At 46.6% G+C, this 24,680-nt stretch overlaps 1 protein-coding gene across 1 annotated transcript in view; it reads left to right on the top strand.

Annotated features, from left to right (window-relative positions):
- The window catches only part of LOC119466340 (ATP-binding cassette sub-family D member 1-like), a 96,722-nt gene extending 72,257 nt beyond the window's left edge, over window positions 1–24,465 (top strand). Inside the window, exons 4-11 of the mRNA XM_037726848.2 lie at window positions 12,195–12,313; window positions 13,780–13,951; window positions 15,402–15,496; window positions 16,809–16,954; window positions 17,364–17,509; window positions 18,944–19,028; window positions 19,967–20,092; window positions 22,082–24,465. Coding sequence (XP_037582776.1) covers window positions 12,195–12,313; window positions 13,780–13,951; window positions 15,402–15,496; window positions 16,809–16,954; window positions 17,364–17,509; window positions 18,944–19,028; window positions 19,967–20,092; window positions 22,082–22,334 — 1,142 coding nt within the window. The 3' untranslated portion in view covers window positions 22,335–24,465. The remainder of the gene's footprint in view (window positions 1–12,194; window positions 12,314–13,779; window positions 13,952–15,401; window positions 15,497–16,808; window positions 16,955–17,363; window positions 17,510–18,943; window positions 19,029–19,966; window positions 20,093–22,081) is intronic.
- Window positions 24,466–24,680: the final 215 nt, after the last annotated feature.

Raw genomic sequence — 24,680 nt, 5'->3', positions numbered from 1 at the left:
CTGATTTCTCTGTGCTAAACTTAAGGCCTAGATTTGTCGCTGCGTTCCCACAGATATTCGCAAGTATCTGTAAATCTTTTTTATTGTCCGCTAGTAGCACAATGTCGTCTGCGTACATCAATCCAGGGACCTTTTGTTGCACCATTTGTCCATTACGCATGTAGGATAAATCAAAACCTAATTCGCTGTTTTCCAGTCGTCTTTCTATGCCCTTGACGTAAAGCGTGAACAACAATGGTGACAGAGGGCATCCTTGCTTCAATCCTTGGTGAATTCCCACCATTTCATTTCCTTTTCGACCTTCCCATGCCACTTGTACTTGGTTGTCTCGATATATCTCCCTCAGCAGCTCCACGAAATCGTCATCTATGCCTTCGTATTGAAGAATATCCCACAACAATTCCCTGTCTACGTTGTCATAAGCTCCTTTAATATCTAGAAATGCTACCCATAAAGGTCTTTTCTGAGCTACTGAAATCTCTATGCACTGAGTTAGTACAAACATATTGTCTTCTAAGCGTCTGCCTGGCCTGAACCCATTCTGTAGTTCCCCCAATACACCGTTTTCCTCCACCCACTTCGACAGTTCTAATTTTATGGCTTGCATTGCCATAGGCTACGAACTGCTGCAGCGTCGCCTAGCGTCAGCTTCTGACATCGAGACTTGGTAGCCAAGGCTTCCGAGAATTGGCCTCCGAGATAAATAACACATGGCCTTCGAGATTTGCGCGCCAGTTGGCGCGCGCAAATCTCGGAGGTTATGTTTTTGTTATCGAGCGCCGGGAGCGTGCATGCGGCATGGCCACTCGCGGCCTCATCGCGGTGTTGGCCTGTACATTTTTTCTCTCGAACGATGCCGATCAGATCTACACTTTCGCTTTCCGCGATGTGTGTGAAAGCAGTTTTAAGTTTTTAAACGTTCGCGCTGCGCATGCGCTCGTCACAGAGCGCCCATATCTGGCAGTTGGCCAAGTCCTGGTAGCGGTGTAGGAGTACAGGGCACACGCTTGAATAGCCTAATGAAAGTCGTGTAGACTTCGTTGCAGATGCTCTTTGCAAGTCATCGGTATATATGAACTGTGACGGGTAAAGACGATTGTGGGCACGAAACGGTTGTTATTTCTACGGTAGCGAGGCCGATTAACGCGGCGACCTTGCGCGCCGAATCTGGTAACACTGAAGCGACGGGGACATGCTTCGCTGCTGGCGATTTCACGAGTGGCCGCGGCATTAAAATAGGGGTGCGCGCGCGTTATTTAGCCTTGACACGCGACTGGTCTTGACGAAGACAGGTGTGCGATTATAGCTCCGGGGCCTGCACGCGTTTGCGAGGTGCCCGTTTTTGTTGATCGCTCGCTTCGCCCGGGACTTGGCGTTTGCGTTCGATTTGCCTTCGCTCGATCACGTGTTCCGCTTGCACCAAGGTTGCCAGACGAAGGCGGGCCAACAACCTTCGATAGCCGCCGCAACACAATACCCGATTACCAGGGGCACGAAAGAGCGACACACAAGAATGGTGGCGCATTCTTTCAAAACTTGGAAGTACTTGGAATTGGAAGAATTGGAAGTAAAAGGGTGGTTATTAGTAGGGAATAAAATAATGCCCCCCCCCCCCCCCCCCGCTTCCTGGCATTTTGTTTCTGTCTGGGCCTTAAGGTTGTCACGTGACGCTCCATCCCTCCTGTGTGGTCTTTTAGTGCATGGAGTTGATAGTCTTTCCCACTACAAAAGAGCGCTAACGTTCTGTACTGACGTTAGCATTCTGCACACGTGTCCAAAGAGGCATGTGTACAACACGTGATGCTTTGTCCGCATCGCCAGACCTTCGAGAGAGCGCCCGTTCGAATGGAAGCGAAGGCGAACGAGAAATCGCTCGATCGCCTACGAAGGAGTTATTGTCCCAATATATAAGGTTGAAGGGACATTAAAGAGAGGACACTTAAACCAGTTTAGTCCAATACTGTATTCTTTCACAACTCGGTTTTCTTTTAATTTAGCGCGGTAATAAGGTAATTATTAAAAGTTGAAATGAAGGTCAAAGTTCGATGTTTCGAATTTCGCGCCGAAACCCTATCTCTGAGTCGTCACTGTGACGTCACGGATTTCAAATTATTTTCTCGTATTTAGGGCCATTGTGCTTCAGTGGAAGTCCTGGAAACTTGCCAAGTTCAGTCTTTCGCTCCCCTAGAATACAACGTACTAGTCCATCTTAACAAGTAAACGATTAACCAGCCCACCATGACGTCACAGAGGTGGGCTGGTGCGGGAACTTCAAGGTGGTGGCGCCACTCGTCTTTCGTTTTTTTTTCCTTTCTTTTTTATTATTCCTTTCTAGCTTATACCAAACCTCGTCTCACGCTGAGCGTGGCCTTGCTGGTATTGTAGAAGGCTAATTCGCGAATACGGCTAAACCAATTTCACGCTTTAGAGCCCATTGCGAGGTCGGAGTGGTTTAGTGTCCGTTTTAAGGAGCGAACAAGCGACCAATCAAGTGACGTTGCCCATATGCGTTGCTGGTGTCGCAGCAAACGAGTCCAGAACCGGAGCGATCGCTGAAGTCTCTCCGCCCCCCCCCCCCCCCCCCCCTCTCTATTTCTTTCTGCATTTAGAATGAAACTTTAAGGCCGGCATTCCAGCAGCTCCTTCGCGGTCGCCTTGGCGTAAACGTTGTAGGACGTGCCGTCTCGCTCTGTTTGCCACGCCTCTTGCAAGGTATATCGCTCGCGGAGGACAGTCGGGGATGCGTCGCGTGTTGACGCGACGCTCGATCGCGGACTTTGCCCGCATTTGCCGGTGGTTTCCCGCATAAGCGACACCTTCTGCGTCGAGGTGGCTTAAATAAAAACGTTTTATAGCATTTTATAGCAGCAGTCTTACCAAGTAGAGGGGAAGCCAGCGCTGGGCCTCTACGTCAGCTTTAAAGATGACCCGTGCCAGATAAGGAGTCCGCTCGCGGTTCAAGTGTTCAATACTCTTTTGGGTGTAAATGCTACAGGGATAATTGAAAAATAAAAGCCTGTTGTCTCTGGCTAAAGCGTGTTACCCTTGGCTGAGTATTATATCGTGATCTACCGTAAGAATTTGACAAGATCGACATTCAAGTTTGAGCCTTAAACCAGTGACACAAAGGTAAACAGGTACCCGCCGTGGCGGCACAGCGGATATGGCGGGTCTTCTGCCGAGCACGAGGTCGCGCGCCCGATTCCCAGCTACGTCGACCTCGTTTTGATGGAGGTGAAATGCGTGAACGCGCTCGTGTGCTTACATTTGAGTGAACGTTAAAGGAGCCCGGGTGATCAAAATCAATTACGGTCGAACCCGGATATATCGGACCCCCGTATAACGAGTTATTGTGTATAACGTTCGAAGAGCAGTGAAATCGCCTTGAAATTGTATGTTGTATAAAATGTTTATTTTTATGCATGGCGTTCATTTTTAAGTTTCACGGAATTTTTATAAATTGCCTGCGGCAGGTAGCGTAATTCTTATCGTTGAGCTGGGTTATTCGATGAGGCGGGCATGAGTAGCACGAGAAATGGAAACACAGCGAGATCGAATCTGGTTTCTTTTTAAACCTGCTCGCCGAGGCTTCTGCTCCAACTGGCCGACTTTTGCGGTCGCGTATGCACGTGTTTGGCCTCACCGACCAAAACACGTGAGCGCAGTTGCCCCCCACCCCCCGCCGACTCTGTTCCAGACCGCCGCTGCATACGACGCCCTTACAATACAGTGTGTCGAGGCCACTGTTCGATATTTTAATGCGAAAGCATTGTATGCCCCATGAAGCTGAAAATTCGGCGTCCGTTGTTGTCATCCGATGGTACGAAAACCCACGTGACCAAGTGATGACGTCACGTTTCCGGCGCTGTACCTGCCGCGGCTCGCACTGCGAAATCCCACGCTGAACAGCCACGGCGTACGCCGTGGTCGGCCCACTCCCAAAATTGGATTAAGGTGGATTAAAAGTGGATTAAAAGGTTGGTACAAATTAGAGCAAGGTGGATTAAGGTGGAGGTTTAATTTAAGGTGATAACTTAGACAAGTCCTAATGCTTTCGCATCCAAATCACGTAAGGATACTGAAGTGGCTGTCATATTTTTTTTTTTTAAATGTGATCACGTTTTAGGTGAACCCTGCCTGCTGCTTCTGCTACAAAATGCATAGATCTGCTGTCTTGCCAAGTAGCTCGCACTCGGAAGCGGACGAACCTCGGTCTCCCAGCACAGCAGCTTGATGTTCTAACCGTTAGGCTTTTATGGCACCACGTACAGAAATACAACGCTCGACTAATGCTAACTGGGCCTACCACTGCTCTCCCCGCACGGTCCATTTAATAGCGCTCGCGATTCGCCAGCTCATTCAACAAGCTGAACCACTCTGGCTTTTTGAGACATTTCATTATACACCTCGTTTAGTTTCTATAAAAGTTGTCCCGAGTAGAACGCGCATTTATGTCGTCACGTCTGACAGCTATAGCCGTACGCGTTCGCCATATAGGCTGTGCACAATCGTACTCGTACTTCGCTCGTGCTAACGCGAAAAAATTGGCCCGTGCATCACGTCCCACAGCGCGTGGACGCGAGAGCGCGTGCGCATGGGAGAACCGCTTCGAGCAGATTAATTCTACCATGCGCGTTGCGTCTGCGTGCTTTCTTTACAGCGAAGCTGTTCGCCTCTGGTTGATCGGGATTTTTCGTCTGCTCGTGCTCATCCAAAAACGGTACCGCCACCTGGCGGCCGCTCTGACGGACGTGGAACGGCAGTTGGAAAAGGGCTTTGTCTTATAGTTTCCGCCTGACAGACTTACGTTTTCTCGTATATTTGAATTACACTCCGCAGCTGTCACGTCTGCGGCTTGTGTGTAGACCCGTACTTTGCGAATTTTCTGACGCAGTTTACTTTGAAACATTCAATTAGTTCAGTAAGGCACTTGCGCTTGGCGGACGGCCTAGGAGAATGACGATGCGTGCTGCACTTCCGCAAACGTAAAAGTGTGCCCGTGACGTAGGTGTGCACACAATGTGTTTGTCTTTGATGCGTGGCCGCTCTGCCCGTTGCATCCGTCGCACAGCGCCTGTCGCGACCGTAATCGACGTTACGGCAAACACTGCCCGAACAGTTGATTGCATCAGCAGTTTGCGGTTGGCTAACGTCGCTTGTGGTGGTGGTGGTGCTTGTCTAACGTCGTGCAACGTCAGTTTGGGGGTGGTACACTTGTCTAACGTCAGTTGTGCTTGCCTAACGTCGGCGACAGCTTCGCTGTGCATACTTTCGCAGGTTGCAATGGAGGCGGATTTTTTTTCTCTCTCTCTCTCTCTCTCTCGCCGGCCCCGCGTATTGTCTTGACTTTTCCGTCTCGCCACTGTCACGGGGTTGTACCTGGCGCTCGCGTTTCGCGGCTCTTGTTTCGGGTACTTTTCCTTAGCGGGCCGGGTGCGTTCACTGCGAGGGCGGTTTTCTTTTGGTTCGCGCGCGTTCGGCTTCACCGCCGAGCCGGTGGGCTTGTCGTAGGCACAGCGTGAGCTGTGCTTGAATGCATAAAATAGCGTTTTCCTCAAAAAGTTAACTGGAACGCCCATGCATTTCATCGGACACTTCGAAAATTAATATCTCGAAACTGGTTCAGTCCTGGGAATTCGTTCCAAGTGGATACGCCTTTGCGAACTCAGCGGCTATAATTCGTAGATTGTAAGATCTGCCTTAAAATAATTAATTAAAAAGTTAATTAGTGTAATTATGTAAATTATTCAGTTAGGAGTTTTGATTTCTCGTTGAAGTAATGGCCGCCTCATCGAGTAGTTTAGATCAAGGATTATAACTGTGCTATCTGCCGCAGGCAATTTTTAAAAATTTGGTGCAGCTAAAATAAAACACCCTGTATATACCATCACCATCATCTGCCTATATATGTCCACTGCAGGACATAAGTACAGGACACTGCAGTCCTGAAAAATATGCCTCTCCAATTGTCGCTATACTTCTGAAGCCGTATACCGACGAGCTCATTAGTGAGCCATATGGGTGGGCATATAAAGCTGATTTTCAGGCAAAGCGCACAATCCTGAGATCTGACAGCGTTTTAGACAATCGGAGGTTTGTTTTTCTCCCTTCAAGACGGCAAGTTAACGGGCCGAGTTGGTAGGTTCATTGTGCGCGACAGTGGAGCACAATTCACGAGTGACATGATTTGCTGATACGCCTTCCGTATCTCGCTAGCATCACGTGCATTTGTATGTGCGTATACATCTCCTGTCAGTGTAAATAAAACGTTTAGTTGTGAGTCAGCGCTGGTATTGTCCTAGTCTATTGTCCTTTGTTCCTTAAGGGCTGTTTGATTTCGACCATGTTTTTTTCCCTTTTCACATTGCCTACGTTGACTCGCTAGTGCAGGAGGTAATTTAAACATATAATTGAAAAAAAAAGTAGTAAGGAAGCGTCTAAAAACAACTAAAATATAAACAAATTCTGAGCGCCGTCGTCGTCATCATCGTGTTAATATTATTGTTATCATCACTTAGCACGTATTCACTAAATGTTAAGAGTTTGGGGCCACAACCTGGCGACGTTGTCAAAACAAAATGCTGCCAACACTGGCTTAAACTCTTATATATTGGGTTGCGTGGTTAGCAGTGGCACTCTTTTCTCACGCTGCGTAATTTAAAAAAAGAAAGAAACATAAATCATGGCTGCGGAGTGGCGTTCCGTAGTTCTAACAGGACACAGACACTACACGATCGCACACACATACAAGATGTGATGCGTGATCGTGTTTTTTTTTTTCTTCGGGTGTGTCCCGCTATAGAACTATGCAGTGCAGCTTCGCATCTGTGATCGAGAAGTATAGCTGGCCTGCACCCAACCGCTTAATAAACTAAAGCACGAGATAAATTTCCTGCTTCATTTTTTTTTTCAACCGAGTCCCGAGCTGATATCCCAACGCTGGCAGGGGCGTTTACTTCCAAGTTACTCGCCCAGTAGCATGGGCGGAGCGGTTACCGTTAGCGCCGAGCGTTATATCGCTCAAGGACGACGACACGAAAACTTGCGCCGTACTTTGACTGCGGCGTCCCTCCCTTAAAAAAAGAAAAAGAAGAAAAAAAAAGCGTATCAGGTACACTACGTTAAAGAAAAAGGGATTCTAACAAGTCTAATGACCACCATGCATCCTGTCATTCTTGCAGTCAAAAGGGTGTAGGATACGCCACTTGACAAATTGCACTCTAAGCAGGTGCAAAATAGGCGCTATGATTATTGTACTACACTTGACGGGTGTAAGCATATGCGCTAAGACTGTCAAAATACCCTTACCGGGTATATGTCACTCCATTTAGCAAAATTACACTCTAAAGGGTGCAACAATTCTGAGTGCGAGGCGCATTGAATACCCTGGAAATTTTTGAACTAAGCCGTCGACTTTTTCACACACGACCTCTCCATAGTCCTTCACTAGAGTGATACCCCCTCTACCTCGTCATCTGTGCAATCTGGGGGCAGGTGCAGCACAGGGGGTGGGCAAAATACCCTCCTGTAAGAGAGAAACATGGCTCTACTGCAGGTATGAAGCATTAACCCCTTATGTGACAGTTCGTATACACTAAACGCTTTTGCACCTTTAAGGGTACTGATTAGGCATCACGTCGCGTGTCAGTTTCCTTACCCTTGAGGCTATAAATAAACATATTTTCTGCGCACGACAGGGAGCTCAAACTGCGCCTGCAACGGGAGAAGCCGTATTTGAAGACTGTGTAGTAATGTTGTTCCATGCAATTATCATGTCGTCTGTTAACTGTTTCATGCAGCTTTCGTGTCGTCTGCTTTCGTGCATGTGGTCTTGCCACAAGAAGTTGCCAAAAAAAAAAAAGAAAACTTCGTTTGTCCCCATCATTGTGTAATATAATAGTATCTTACACCGTGGTCGTTATCAACGATTCGATCCCTTAACACCCTTAACGATTTAATGGCCATGTGACAAACGAGCGCCCTTAATGGTGCAAATTTCGTTATATGTAAACCATAAACAAAAAGTTTACACCCTTTGGGGCGTATCTTTGCCTCCACACCAATAATCTCCACCCGTCTTGCCTACGTTTCCTTCCTTGAAAGTTCTGCGCTCGACACTTGCCTGTCAAGAACGCTATGTCATGCTGATAACACACGTATCGTTCGTGACCTCGAAGTACCGGGCGCGCAGTGTTAAACGAAAGTTGCACGCAATATAGGTGACGATAATTGTTTGGAGACGATAAGCTTCAAAGGATGCAAACTTTTTTTTTTTTCGAGTGTATTCTTGAATGTATACATTTAACACCTTCGTACGTACACTTTGTGTGACAGCGCAATACTCTTGGCCTTTTAAGCCATTCGAACTTATACCATCGTCGGCCATCACAAGTAAGGAGGTCGGGGAGCTCCGGCCTTTGCTTCAGGTGCGGTGTCCGCGTTCCTGCCAACTCAACTTTCTCTTTGAGCATATGCTATTAATTTATTCGCATGCAGATTGCGATCGAGCGTTATCGCTTTCGCACTCGTTTTGATAACGTTATCTCCAGCGCTTTCGCTTTCATATTCGCGCAGCTGTTATATATGTGTGCGAGATTGGACGCATGAGTCGCCGCCCTGATAATCATGTATGTGATCAAAGCGGTTGATCCGTGCGGTATAGCTCTCACCCGGCTTGCGCGCGCTTCGTTCGTCAGAAACTCATGCCTCTTCCTCTTCGCAACTACAATCTCTCTCTCTAAACTCATGCGTCGTTCACGGCCTGGTCGTTTGGCTCGTAGTACACGCCGTTCGACGAGGCGTCGATAAGGTCGGTCGCCGTCGCGTTAGCGTCCTTGAAAGGGCGTTAAGGGCGTTACTACGCGCGGTAGCGACGATGGGCCATTTTAGTTCTGGCTTCGAGTCAAACGAAAGTATCGGACGTACTATACGAACGTGGCCGCATGCGAGCTGGCTTGTTGGTCGTTGCCCGGAGATCGCGGTAGGCGATACTGCACGCCGCCGGCGCAAAATTACGTAAGCATGTAGCCTTTCCCACACACCTAACTTGCCCTAACCAAGGTGGCCGCGTTCCCGCTATAGTAGTAGCACTGTTAAAGCTGAGGCACGCGTTTCGAAAGCTTTTTGAACGGTTCGGGAAACGGAGGGCGGCAGGAACGATGTCACCGGCGCCCGCATGTTGTCGCTTTAATCGCGATTCCAGGCCGAGGTCAGCCATCTTGGTTAAGTCAAACGACGCATGTGTGTGGAGAAGCGCACTTGCACGTGTTGAAGTTCTAACATTTGGCGGGACTACATGGCCTGAAAGGAAGTGCACTCCCCCCCCCCCCCCCTAAAGCTGTAATGGTGGTCTGACTTTTCCTTCCAACGATTTCACTGACGGGAACGTTGCGACAGATAGCTGACGCAATGCCTCGTGCTTGCCTAGCTATCACAGCCACTCATGCGAACCGCTGTGCCGTCACAACATCTTGAGCAACAGAGGGAGTTTTATTCTCTCGCAGATAGGAGCTGATCAAACAGGGAAAGTTTACCTAAGGCCGTTGCTAAAGCTCGCAGGAAAGACTGCACCACTTTCCTTGGCAGTCGAGTGCCTGTTTTTTCGGCGCTATTTCGTCTCGCCGTGTAGTCTTTCCGTGCATATACATTTCAAAGTGAAGCTTTATTCAGCGAACCCTCCCGGAGTTTGCCGACCGTGGCTGCAGCTGCTGTCGTACACCGAATAGCTTGCACACAGAAAATAAAATAAAAAAAGTTCAAGGGCATCTGGGTAGCCCTACGTAGATAAATGCGAAACAATCGCGACGACCTCGTTCGCGTACTGGTGTGGACGCCCAAAGCAACCGGGCGCAGCTACTAACTGAGAAGTGGAAAGTTCATCCATCGGAGCGCATGACAGAACTCGTCGAAATCACTGCACCGACTGGCAGCCACCGGCGCGGTCTGTCTGTGACCACGTGACTTTTTGTACCATCTCTGGCCACGCCGCCGGATGTTCCGCTTCATAAGCCATATAATGCTTTCGAATTAATAAAAGCAAACCTTGTCCGATGGTGGGATCGAACCTCGGTCTCCGGGTGGCACGACAGCCCGATGCGCTAGCCGTTAAGCCACAACCGCATGCATGCTTTTTCTCGTGACAACGCCGCTTTGAGACGTTTGACACGTGCGCGTGAGAGCACGTGCGAGTCAGTTTCCGTTAGATTAGTACACGTGTTCTCGCGGAAGAGCTCGAAGGTCTAGATGTTGGGATCGCAGGTGGCTCTGCGTTGCGTTTATTTGACACCTTGGCTGACAATTGCAGGGCGCACGCTGTTTGCCGAAGTCTACTGTGCTTCTCTTATCGAGATGTGCAGTTTCGTTTTACCGGTTTACCCAAAGCTTCGCTTACAGCGATTCCCACAGTGCTTGAGATCTGCATGATTTTTTTTTTTTTCCTGGACGCTTCAGTTTTCCACAGGTATCACTGAGACAGTAAAGGGGAGTATTAGGTTGAGCTGTGTTAGTAAAGCACACTTCTGCGATGGGGAAGTGGTCCCTCATACCTTGAGAAGTGTTTGGCGTCCATTTTCTCCGCTAATGTGGAAACCTTTTCTTTCAAGTAGATGCAGACGTGATTTGAAAAGCATGCCGTGTCATGCCAGTGTGAGCCTATTTTTGTGTCTCTTTTAACAGCGAAGCTGCTAAAGCCAGCCGTTAATTTGTGGTGCGTAGCCGTAGTAGCCATGGCAACTCGGAGGAGGAGGAAGAGGAGGAGGAGCGCATGCGCGCGGTCTCCTCCTCGCCAGCTCCCTGCCTTCCCGACCCCTGCCTCTCTTCTCGCCCTATTTTTCATTTTCTTTTTTTTTTCCTTACGACCTGTTCTCATTTGAGACAGGGTGCTACGTGCTAAGCACAAACGCGTTAGAAACTCAGTTCTCTAGAGGGGGACCACAGGCAGCCGTTTACACATGCTACGTGAACCCCGCGCGCCTGCGGCGCCTCACATGATGCTGCTGAGAGAGTATAACCCCCGTATTCATAAACGCTCCTCGACTTGAACTTGACTTGCCACCGCCTTCAACGCGTTTCGAACGTGCTGCCCAAGGCGGTGGCAAGTCAAGTTCAAGTCGAGGAGCGTTTATGAATACGGGGGTAAGGCGGAGAGGCCACAGCGTCTTACACCAGCTTCTTACACGGGCCGTAACACGCTCGCACAAACGCGTTAGAAACGCGTAGTCTTTCGTTAATGTTGGGTATTTATTGTCATCGTGGTGCGTGTGTCCATGTGCGCTTCGTGGCGTAGTGGCTAGCGCCGCGCGTTCGGAAGCGAGGGGTCCCTGGTTTGATTCCGCGCTGCGGACGCAACTTTCGGAATTTTTTTTTTTCATAAAAGTAGACGTGGCTACCTACTACTACGACTACTACTACTACTACTACTACTACTACATACTACAGAGGAGGGACAGACCCACACCCTAAGGAGCTTCGCCCTTAAAAAAAAAAAAGCGAAAACTTGCACTAGGCCGCTCAAAGCTCAAGACACAGCGAAGCTGGCCGATTGATATCGAGCGGCTAGCCTCCAACGCGTTCGGCGTCCGCAAGCAGCAGCGTTCTTGGCACTGTGCCAACCTTGGTTAGCCTGCCTGCGTTTGTGGCATGCCAGGAACGCTGTCGCTTGTAGGCGCTGATGCGTCCAGCGCTAGTCACGCGAAATGTCGCGAAAGGGAAGGTACCTCTGAAAATGATCGCTCGAGAATACCCTCCTACATGCGTAGTTAAGTTAAACCAAGTTAAGACCTAGCAGCAACCAAGTTCATACCTAGCAGTAGCAGCCAGTAAGCTTCGCTGTGCCTAAGCTTTGCGTGACCGAGTGCAAATTGGCCTGATTTTTATTGGGGCTCTAATAAGGAACGTAAAAACCTTCCACAATGCTTCCATTGTGTTGTCACTAGACAAAGCTTTTTCCGTTCCTTACGTGAACATCCGCAGTAAAACAAAAAACTTTTATTGGACAATTTGGTGGAGCCATGTTTAGCCCGATTTCCCTTCTTACCCACTTCCGCAAACAAGCCTTGAGCCACAATTTAAATGTGTTACTCTCGTAAATATGTTACTCTCTCTCTCTCTTGCGATTAAATCTGACCTAGTCCGTCTTGCGAAATTAGCTATGGCACTGCAACTGAGCTTCGCTGTGGTTTTCTTATCTTTTGCAGAGGAGACATTCCAGAATGATGATGGTGTGAGCACGAGGACGCAGTTCATCACGACAGCCAAGAATATTTTGATTGCCGGAGGAGATGCCACCGAGAGGCTTATGTCTTCGTACAAGGAGGTGAGAAAAGCTGAAATGTTCATTACCAGTGATGCAGACAGGGTCAAGGCATGGGGTCCACCTGTGTGGATGGAGCAGTCTCTAGTCTAGGTGGTGTTAGTAGTATTCCTCCCTACCAACATCATTAAAGGTCTTGAAAAGAATCGAAACCAGAAAGAAGAAAATGAAATACTGGACTATGGCGCCCTCTGTGTACTGGACATCCATACACGTAGAACGACAGTCAAGTAAGTTGAGGGTTGTTTTGAGATGCCCTTTTCGTTGCTCTTGTGTGCTTGTTTTGCACACCTCTCTTTTCCTATCATGCCTAGACAACATCAACCTGCTGATACTTGGAAGTGCATTAATTACCGTGTTTTCAGGCATATAACTTGCCTCTGGATGCACGAAACACCGCGAGCAGGCTTTCCCACACGTTGTGTTAGCCTTACTCAAGGTGGACGCCCGTACGTTCGCATTGTTATTGAAGCATAGAGTCGCGTGCCAAGAGGGAGGATGCGGTGAGGTAGAGAGGGTGGCAAGGATGGTGGCTGGAATAAAACACGCCTGTGTTTTATTTCAGCTTCCAGCACATTGTCGGCCATGTTGTGTGGGTCAAATGAGTACTAAGGATAAGCACACTATGGAATTTCACAAAAAAGAAAAATCCTGAGCGAATAACTGCTTTCAACAGCATCCAAATCTTTGTAAAAACATTCTGGCACAACTGTTGGCACACAAAGTGGAGCGCTGGAAACAATTTTGCATTTTGAAAGGGTCTGAAGGCGAGCTCATTGGTATGCATTCATAGTGTAAAAAACAGCGCTAAGGACACGGACAGATGTGTGTTCTTCCTGTGTTCTTCCTTCTGTCTGTGTTCTTAGAGCTGTTTTTTACACTATAAATTTTGTATTGCATGCTGAGTCTCAACTGCTCCCTCCCTTTGCTCTTTGCTGAAGAGCAAAATGGCTCCATGGCCGTGCGGAGTGCATTGCTGTGAAACGTCGCAGCAAGGTGAAATTCGTGTGTGACCGTGCTTGATGGCAACCTTAAAATTTAGTTCGAGCACCACCTACTGAACCGCAGCGGCACATGCCCTTTTACCACTGATAATTCCTCATCTAACGGCAGTGATGAACTGTTATGCATAATGAGAAGGAAATGTATTGGATTTTGTGATATTTTAGTACAAGTTGATGGGCTAGTTGGTTCGTCATACTAAGGCAGCAGCGCACGAATGACGAGGGCAGAAGAAAACGAGAAACGAATGCCGCGAGTGCTGTCCATTGGCGCTCGTGGCATTAGTTTCTCATTTTCTCGCCTCCTCGTCTTCTGTGCGTACCTTAGTAGACATTTAGTGTTTGCCATTGATATGTGTTACGCTATACCCTTTGCTGTCAGTGGCTAAGATGTAATTCCATAAATGTCTACTTTTTCTCTTTCTCTGAGGATTTAACCTCGCTGTTCCTCTTATGGTTTCCTTGCAGATCACTGAGCTGGCAGGCTACACAGGACGAGTCTCCAAGATGCTCTCAGTCTTCGAGGACGTCAGTGAGTGCCGCTACAAGCGTACTCTGGCCATCTCCAGCGATGGCTGCTCCAAAAAGACCTTTGGCCTCAAGGCCCTCACCTTCAAAGACGGCATGCCTGAGATCAAGGGTCAGTGCCACACTCGAAGATTTTTTTTTCATTTCCTGTAGCTTGCCTTTTCTTACAAAAATTCTAACACTTTAATGACTTCACACAGGCTTTTTGTTGCATTCGTCAGGCTTCCTGTAGAATGTCAGCTGTAGGTACATGAAAGTGCATTTTTGTAAGGTCAGCGTTCTCGTGTCTGGAATAGAGTGCCCAACCAGTCTGTTGCATGTAAAACTGTCACCGACCTCCTGCTGGACAACAGTGCTGTCACGAGCAAAATTGTTGTTTGCTTATGTACTAGTGCAGAGTGGAAATCCAAATACTACCAAGAGACATGCCCAGGCTGCGGAAATACCTAGCTCTTCTAATTGCATGGTCTGTAAACTTTTGACGCCGACTATACATTATGTGCATGCATGTTGCGGCTTATGTTTATTCTTATCAACTTCCCTAAGGAGGCCTTTGCACCCATCTTCAGTCTTTATTTTCTCAATTTATTGTAAACAGTGCTAGTGCTAGTCTTGTCAATGTGCGCAGTTATATTCAGCGATAATGGTAACACCACTGATGTAATTTGCCACAGTTCATGTTAATTTAGGGAGATAGGTTTAAGCAGTGTCTGCTAATGTATGCATACTAGCATAGCAGGTACAGTGAGGAGCAAAAGTATAGAAACCACAGCATCATAAAAAATTTTTACTTCTTCTAGCACTGTTGGGCAGCATGAAATTGTATCAATGGATTACGTTGGTCAAACAGGCTACGTTGTACTCCTTAATTTCAACCTGCATGCCTAAACTGCAAAGGAAAAACATTTTTTTTTAAATGTTGCCCCTGCAGTCCGCAGAAGCTTGCTCCCAAATGTACATGCAAGCAAAAGCTGTTAATTGTTGTTATACTGCCTAATCATCACTTCTTAGTTACTTCACAGCTTTTGTCGAGTGCCTACTTAAATGCTGATTTAAAAGTTACGTCTGTTGTCACTGCAAGAAACAATGCACACTGTCTCTTGGATTCATTATTAACTGCGTTGTTCCTTATGCATACAAATTTTAATGTGTGCCACAGAAACAAATGTGTGAAGTAAATGTTCAGTGCTGATCATTCTGCTTAGTTACAACATCATAAGATTCTGTTACTATGATTATCATACATTCGGCTCCTACGTTACACAGCTATCATCGTTAGCTGTCGCACCAACTGCACAGTGTCTGAAAAGCTCTGTCTGAATATGTATCACAATCATCCTGATTCATTATGTTAGTAGACATTCTCTTGCTGACAAATATTTTTGAAGCGCTGCCCAGCGCTCTTGTGCCAAATTTCCTGATGTATCATGTCCTCGAGCATCACTGATAAATGGCTTGCCGATAACTCGATGGAAAAGAAATGTTAAGCGATAAAATAATGTGCTTAAATACCAGTTCTCCCACTAGATTATGAGCAGTGTGTGTTTGCTTAAAATGTGCAGGCACTGTGATCGAGAGGAATGGCATCATCGTGCTCGAGAACGTGCCCATAGTCACACCCAACTGTGACGTCGTCGTTCCCAGTCTCACTTTCACGGTAAGCCTCCCTGTTATTCTGCTGCTCTGTGCATGCTAGTACAAAGTCTTGTCCGCAATCTTTATCATGTGAATGCCTCAATTGGCCCATTGAGCGAAAAAGGTGGTGTCTGTCGTCTGTAGCAGTGAAGCGGCACGTAAATTGCCATTGGCTGTGATGCCATGTCATGAGCACGCCTCCACAGAGCAGCGGGCAAAAGGGAACAACTGCTGCGGCGTTAGTGCACCAGATGTTGCGTGAGGGGAGAGGGCGTCACCGCGACGCCACGTCACCCTCGCTTTCGAAAGCCGGCGCGCGGTCCGTATCTCTCTGGGCATAGCTGCTGCGTGCGCCTGCCGGCCTTGGTGGCCACTGCTGCTTCCTCGATCTCTTGTTGCACAGGATGTCGGTGGCTTGTGGCGTTGGCGCTGCAGGCTCCTGCTGCTTACTGGCTCGTGCAGCACGTAACGCTACGGTCATTACTTGCACCGTACAACGTGAAGGACCGCTCAGCGGTGTTCAATTTGACATTAATGCTTTCGCATTCACAACTCGTAAGAAGTTCTTGGGTGACCTCGGACTTTTACTACTAGCCTATTCTTGTTTTGTAACCTTGTAATTAGCAAATATTTGTTTTATGCCTTCATCCAGCCACAAGAACTGTTGGTCTAACTGGTTTGAATTCGGAGATTTGATTGCACTTTCCTGCTTAGAAATGGTGACAGTTGTCTCTTGGGGGACGACCAAGTTTGACTTCTAGTAGCACAGCACTAGCTACGTTTACTCTTGCTCTAGCTACTATTATTACAGCGCTAGCTACTATTACTAACTACTAGTGCTCATGCTATTTCAGTACTCATGCAGTTATACTCATGCTGTTTCAGTACTACAGTACTATTTTGCACTTTAGTACTTTTGAGATCTTGATGTGTGATGCACATGTCATTATCAGTTGTCATTTCAAAAATCAGGTGAGCATGTTGAATGAAGTAAGTGTCTCGTGTAAAGTCCGAGGACCTCGTTTGCCCAGTAGACCAGGCTCCAAGTACGATGAAGGACAATACACCCGAAGAGCCGAGAGCAGCACATCTTACGCTGTTGTTTATTCCAGCAAGAAGATGAACTCCCATGCCACATGCCTTTGATCGCTGCACTTCATTTTTCTGTCTTTTTGCACGAGCTATTTCTTTGCACTTATTAACATCTCGTACACGAATTTGGCCCCTACTCGTGTCTATATACACTATATTTGGGAAACCCTACATTCAGCATGTCAACATGCTAGTGGTAGCTGGTTTGGAGTGATTTGTTCTCGCTTGGTTTCTGTCTGCAGATGACGCAAGAGATGCATCTCCTCATTACGGGTCCCAATGGCTGCGGCAAGAGCTCACTCTTCCGCATCCTTAGCGGTCTCTGGCCACTCTACAATGGGCAGCTGCAAAGGCCGCCAAACAAGCAGATGTTCTACATTCCCCAGAGGTGCGGTCTGCTGTTGCAGATTGTTGCCTGTCCATTTGGGAAGTGTCTAAAACATGGGTGTTATGGTGCGCATAAAGCTTGAAGAAATTGCAACACAGAATGCATTTATAATTAAACCTTGTTTTAACAATGCCGCATCTCACACCGAAATAACTTCGTGACATCTGATATTTTTTATAAGCGTGCACTTTTATATTGCTGGAAAAAGAAAAGCACATCCGTGATTGAACCTATGCAAAGTAAATGCAAGACTGATGCCTCCAACAGGCTTACAAAGGGTCTACTGTCAATTTTGATGGCCTATCAGTAATTTTCGTGGATTGTTATCTCTGAGCTTGTGCTAGTCTCGGGATCTGTGCTAAGCGGATGACTTCATTACTGCCTGCCGTGCTTCTGCGACTTGCCGCAGGCCGTACATGGCTCTGGGCACCCTGCGGGATCAGGTGATCTACCCCGACACCCTGGAGGACATGAGGAACCGTGGTTTCAATGATGGCGACCTCGAGGGCATCCTCAAGATTGTGCACCTGCAGCACATCATTGTCAGAGAAGAAGGTACAATCTCTTCGCAGAGACCACATTTGCTACTATATAATACTTAAAAAAAAAAAAAACATGACATGGTCGTCCAGTTATTCTCACTTTATCATCGTAGCTGAGAGTAGAGGGGCCAATGCGATTATGCATGCAAATGCTATGAAACGTTCCGAAACCTTGCCAGACTCTCCTCACTCCACATGCTCTGGCACCCCATGCAAGGGTGTCACCGTTGCATTGTACCTGCAATTCTTTCACTCATGCAATAAATAATGGCACAAACCAGAGAATGCGTGCAGAAAGTAACCTCCGGCTTGCCGCCAAGATGGAGGCACGTACAAAAAAATGAAACCACGCGTATGGAACCATTGACCGTGCAGAATGCACTTTGTTACATTTGAGAAGTGAAGTTGAACCGTGCAGCCAGACTGCTGTACGGTTCAACTGTAGCATTAGAACAGTTTAAATACAAGTTTTCCACTGCACCAAATGCACTCAAAGTTTGCCACTTTGCTATGGGATGAGTTCGGTTTAACATGCCATGCATAAGTTGAGCTCAGAAGTTTGGTGTCGTGGCCCCTTTAATTCTTAATTTTTCGTTTTCTGATCACCCGTCATGCCCGGCAGCCAAACCCAGCATCATAACAGCTGCATTTGAACCAATGATGAAAGGCAAAAAGAATGAAAAATTAAATGAATCAATGTGTTATGACCACTGCTGGAGCTTGTGAAATTGAGTGGGACTGTACCAGTCAGGACTGCGATGATAGCTGTGGCATGTTAATATTGTATTTGCACTAATATAACCCTTTACTGCCCACCAATAATCCACTTTACCATTTATGACCCAGTAATTACAAAGTCATAAATGCACGCAAATGCTCCGAAACGTTCCGAAACCTTGCCGGACTCTCCTCACTCCCCATGCTCTGGCACCCAACGCAAGGGTGTCACCGTTGCATTGTACCTGCAATTCTTTCACTCGGGCTATAAATAATGGCACGAACCAGAAAAAGCAAGACAGGGGTAATTGGAGATCACAGGGAGAGCTTCGTCCTGCAGTGGACATAAATATAGGCTGATGATGAATTACAGGGCTGAGGCAGCAGAGTTTACCCGTCGGTACCAAGCTGTGCCCTGTCTCATGACCCTTCGGATCAGGACGTAAGGAAATCAACATGTGTGTGTGGCTCACACACATGCTGCCCATGCTTCCCATCAAAGTCTTCCATTAGGAAGACTTTGATGCAAAGTTGCCTTGTGGAGCTATCAGCAATTACCACAGCAGGGTTGCACTAAAGTTATCAAGCCACTAGCAGGCTCTTTCACTTTAGACAAGGTTGTGGTAATGTAGAACTGTAAGTATTCCATTTGGCTTCCGCACAGTCTTACACGTGAAGGTATATTTGCGAGCTTCATAAATCATTGCTTTTCGCTTCCCGCTGTTTGCAGGCTGGGATGCAGTTGGGGACTGGAAGGACATCCTCTCAGGAGGCGAGAAGCAGCGAATGGGCATGGCTCGCCTGTTCTACCACAGGTGCGTTAGTATTTTACAGTGATAACTTCTCAAGTTCTCTCGGCTGTCAACGTAGGCTCTCTTGTGGTTACCAGCCCTCTAATTTATTAATAATTCTAATTAATCAGTGATCCCATGCTTCAGTGTCGATTTTATTTGCTCTAGTTACTAGCCTTTACTAGCCACTGTGTTGCATACCTGCCAACCTTAAAATAAATTAAAAAATGCTAGTCGAAGCCAGAAAATATTAAAATACAGTAAAAAAAAATATTATGCATTACTCATTGTTACGCCTGTTTATACAAAGATTCACAAACTTTGTTCTGTAGGAGCACTGCAAACAGGCGCTCTGCTCTGTAGTCACAGCTATAATTGTTTGTGCCACAGGCACACGAAAATGTCTTATGAATTTCATTTCCGAGATATTGACGTCTTGGTCACCGAAGTTTCAGTTGTTCACATTGGTTCTGAGAGGGTAGCACGCGCTGCTGCGGGTTGCTCTGCCTAATGAGCAGGTCTGGAATATCAAGCTCTGGAAAATTGGTTGGCGACCATATCTTTGTCCTAAAATACTGGTAAAATGAATGCTGTCAATGTGGCAATCCTAAACAAGCTCCAAAAATTGACATTTTACCATGAAATTGTAAAGGTTGGTAGGTATGTTGTTAGCAGAGTTGGTAGAGCAACTGCCATGGAAAGTCTACCGCGTCGCTTTTGATTGCTTGGCCCGGACAGATATTTCTTCGACAGATGGTGCTTTTCTGTCTGTATCCTTTCTCTGTTTCATGTTCCTTATTACGTTGCGCCAAGGAGAATAATGCATAGCTAATTCTTGAATTGTGAAGCTTTCTTTCAAAGCAACCTGTACGGGTGTCCTTGCAGCTGCACACTACTTTCATGTCAATAATGCTAAGTTACCTTTGCTTTAACATTATGTCATGCGCTTTTGTTCTGTGCAGGCCCCAGTTTGCACTGCTCGATGAATGCACCAGTGCAGTGTCGATAGACGTTGAGAGCCAGATATACCAGGCTGCCAAGGACTACGGCATCTCCCTGCTCACCATCACGCACAGGCCGTCGTTATGGTGAGTTCCTCATTTTTCAATGTGAATAGCTTTCTGTGGCTCTTCCGCCCGTTTTCTTGGTCGGTGATTGGAGGAGGTTGGACTTTCACCACTGATAAAAAGGCGCCAATGCAAAGGACGCGTGCTCTTGTGCAATCGAGTTGCAGGGCGCGTTCGTCGCCAAACGCCAACGATTGTAGCTCATTGAGGTGCATGTCCTGTCGACCTATACTACTGCGACAGACGTACTGGTTAATGGCTCTGTTCTCTACTGCATTGCATGATGAAACAACAAATGCTATTTAAATATCCTCAATTACAAGTATACACCGTAACAATCATTCCTTTAATGACGCGAATAGCTTTCTAGAAGCGCTTGGCTATTGACGCAGCAATCTTTGTCGATAGCTTCTGCACAAATATTTTTCACTTCCTTTGCGCAAGTTTCTGCATGGCATAATAAAGAAAAGAAATTGAATTAATGTAGGTAGGCCCACTTTATGGCAGATTCTATGTGAGAGATTCATAAAGGATGTCGTCCATGAGCTACTGCTTGTAGTTTCCAGGTTGGTAAATTCATTGCATGACAGCCATAAGTGCTCTCTCACTGTAGCCTTTGTTCCAGGGAATGTTCAAAGGAGGTACAGAATATACATATACAGAAGCACGATGCTTCGAGTAGCCCCTTCAGGTGCTGCATGCACAGAGCTCAACACACATCTCTAGAACGCGCGAATCATGTTCGCAGGACTGCGCTGGCGAATCTGATGAGGTCATGTGGCACAAAATCGTCTGTATGTGAGCTTGCGTGACTAAATTTACAGTTTCCATTGATTTCTCTCGACCTGGTGGTCGGCTTAAGCTTTCATGGCTGCTTTGGCCCTCGCGAGTGTGTTCTAAGCATGTGTGTTGACCTCTGTACAATTGTACACACTAAAGCAAGGCCCTAATATTTGAATCTAACTCGTAAATACCTTTGTTACGCATTTGACTTCCATTAATTTAACCACAACGAGACCAGTGAATTTGATTTAGTTATCTGGTTGGTCGACTTAAACAAGAGGCAGAAAAAATGCCATAACACACCACTGGCTCATTTGGCAGTCTTTGCCCAATTCTAACACGCCTCTGAATTTGATGCGCACCCATTTTTTTACAAGTTTATGGTAAATGTCTTCTAAGAGACATGAACGGAGATGGCCATCTTAGCCGGAAAAGTCAGTCTGCAGTTCGCTTCCTCTTTGTTGAACAAATGAAGCGGGGACGATCTCAACCGACTAAAGTGGAATGTCGTTGATATGATCGTCACGAGAACCGGAAAATAAAATGTATTATTTGAAAATTGTATTATCCACACATAATTGTATATAAGAAAAAGAAGAAATGGTATATAAGAAAAACACATATCCTAAAAAACGTATTATGCAGAATCATATCAACTAGATTCCACTGTATTCACTAGTGCTTGCAAATATCCGTCAAACCGGCTATCCGGTTTAACCAGAAGGAAGTGAATCCGGTCTTGAAAACCGGTTATCCGGATTTCAAGAAACGGATATTCAGGATATCTGGTTAAAATAACCGGTTAGCCAGATATTGGAATATTTGGGCACGAATATTTGGTGTTCAAAAAAGGAAAAGTAAGGTGGTTAACCAGAGCAGATATTGGGTTTACAGGAGCAGTTGCAAAAATAACTACACATATAGGAATAACAGAGAGAAAGAGAGGTAATTTTGGCACAAGTACAGAAGAAGAAATATCCGGCTATCCCAATATCCGGATACTATTAACCGAATAACCGATCACTCCAGTTATCCGGTTTTCAAATTCGAATAACCAGTGAATCGAGTAACCAGATAACCGGTCTTTCCACAAATCCGGTTCGATGTTGCTGCACCAGTATTCACGATAAAACAAAATTAATCATGATTAAAGCATTAATATATTAACCAGAAGATTAATCCATCACCCTGTTATACATGTTTTTTTTGTGCCGTGCTGCCACGCAGGAAGTTCCACACGCACCTTCTCCAGTTCGACGGTGAGGGCGGCTGGCGGCTCGAGCTGCTGGACACATCGACTCGCCTCTCCTTACGCGAGGAGAAGGAAAACCTGGAGGCACAGCTGGCGGGCGTGCCGCAGATGGAGAGTCGTCTCCGCGAACTCTGCTCCGTGCTTGGCGAGGAGTCGATCATCCTCGAAAACACGTCTGTAGCCAAGCGGCCGCCATCGGAATTTGCCACCGAGAACCTCTCGGACTAGCACAGCGACGACTCTTCACGTGACACAAGTGCTCGTCCCCTGGGAAGCCTCCAAGCTCGTCGGTGATGAGTGCTAGGAAGAGATCTCCGGTGAACAAAAAAAAAAAGTACTGTTGAAAAGGGAAACGCTGATTTCTGAGGTAGTCGTCGATTCAGCTTGGCACGATGAGACTTCACACCACATCCGAATGCCTTGGACTGTGATCTAAGCTTGGATAGAAGATTTTCGTATTGAGATTAGGTTTCGTACTGAAAATGCTAACCTAGACTATCGAGGTTGCCAGGAAATATGGACCAGCCAGTTCCTTACGAGACTCGCATGCTGTGGCAGCTACGTGAAATGCAACAAGTCAACTGCCACAGCCAGCTGCCTCAGACATGACAGACAGTTGTGAGAACTCACTTAGAGCCGTCAACATGACTGTTTTATCTGGGTAGTTTGACGAAAGCCTACCGAAACCTCATGCGTGTCAGTGTGTGTGTGTGTGTGTGCTCCTCTGAGAAGGCATCTACAGCCTGTGCGTACGGAAGTGCACACCCTTGTAAAGTATCAGCACGTTGAAAATGAACTCATTGATTTTTGTCTTTGAACAGTGTTGGAATTGATATGTCAATGCCGTTTGCACGGTTTTGAAAAGATTGTACGTACCATTGAAGGCTTCAGGTTGCTTCGAGGATTCATTATTTGGTAAGGAGACACGACCTGTGCCAGTCTTTGGTAGAGCGGGCCATCAAGCAGTGTGCACAATGCTGATATGTTGTCGGCTATCCGGTCGGGCAATTTGAGGACTAATCCGGAGAAGTTCGGGTTTAGCAATGTTTGCCATCTTATAATTTATAGCATCATACTTACAGTGGAAGACAGGACACACCTCTACATCGGTTGAACTTTTACTCTGTCTGGTTTGCCATGCAAATTGGATAGCTTTTAGAAGCCTTGGCAAAAATGACTGTGTTATGCCAAGCTTTGGTGTCCACAGCTCAGTGTCTTTCGAGGTTCAGGTAGACAGCTGTGGTGTTTGGTTACACTTGACACCAGTCGTCGCGCGACCATGTGCAGGTCACGTCGTGTAGTGTCCTCTTTATGTACGTGTGTGCGGCGTTTTTAAACCGAAAGAGGTTGGTGCTGCTGTGTCAGTGGGGTTGCAGTTTCGCTGGTGCAAACTGTTCCCTAGATGGGTGGAACCTTTGTCGAACCAAAGCAAACCGTGCAAGAGAAGTGTGTTGAGTTGGGACGTCTGGTAGGTACATGGGTGACATGCTTGTAACCTCTGTTCACCGTGGTCATGATTGCATGTTTAGGAACTTATGTGAACAAAGGGAGCTTTAGACTCACCCATCGCTGTTGTGGCAAAAATAAAAGTGCAGTATATAGGTCAATTCACTTTTTGTTAATGCATTTCAGTCCTGCCGCTAAAATAATTCTGGCTAACTGCACTCACTTTTGTGCCACCTGGGCGAATTGGTCATTTCCCTGATGTTGTGTTGGGTGTGAAAATGCTCACTTCGTCGACATGCCCGGCATGACGATAGCGAGTTGCCGCAATAGTGCTGTGTGGAGTGTTTAGTTCATCATTTTTACTGATGATATAGTACTTAATTTTGCTAATATATTCCCGTGTTTGCCGTATTTATGGCGCTGAAGCTTCTTTTGCACTGACGACATTGTTTTCTCATGTGTCGCTATTGTGAAATTTGTGTTTGTAGCTTTTCCCTTGCGTCTAGCAAAGGCTAAAGTTACCTGTCCCACCCAGGGCAGCTGATTTCTGTGTTCTGTGCTCCTTATAACCAACAACTGCGTTCGAGCTTGCGTGAAACCCTTCATTGTAGCTGTATTAACTTTACATTAGCAGAAGCTTCCTTTGGTATGCTGTGCTCTGAAAAGACATTTTGGCAAGGAATGTGTGGGCTGATAGCTCTAGGGCATATTACACCTGTGAACATTCTTGCTTTTTTTTTCCCTGTCCAGTATGCCAAAATATTTAACAAGACCGAAACCTGAAGAATGCCATCAAAAGTGGCCCAGCCCAAAATATCCTTCCTTGGAAGCAACATTTTCAGCCCAAATGCAGCTTGTTTACTCAGGAAAGTCCATCAAAAACTTGGTGGTGAATAAACAGTTAACAGATGAATGGCACTGTGACCTGATTATGGGTTTGTTAATAAATGCGTAATTGCATTCTACCAAGGATACTTTTCGGCCATGTCGAAGAGTCTACGCTGCTTCCAAAGTAAACTGGGCAGCTGTTGAACTTCCAGCAGCACGTGTGATGCATTCACACTGCATTTGCATTTTCGAAAGCTCGCCTTCCGAGAAAGTGTGTACGTGGGATTTCTTATATCATTG

Source organism: Dermacentor silvarum, chromosome 10 (genome assembly GCF_013339745.2).
Source record: "Dermacentor silvarum isolate Dsil-2018 chromosome 10, BIME_Dsil_1.4, whole genome shotgun sequence".
NCBI lineage: Eukaryota > Metazoa > Arthropoda > Arachnida > Ixodida > Ixodidae > Dermacentor > Dermacentor silvarum.
This window is presented reverse-complemented; position numbering and strand designations above follow the sequence as displayed.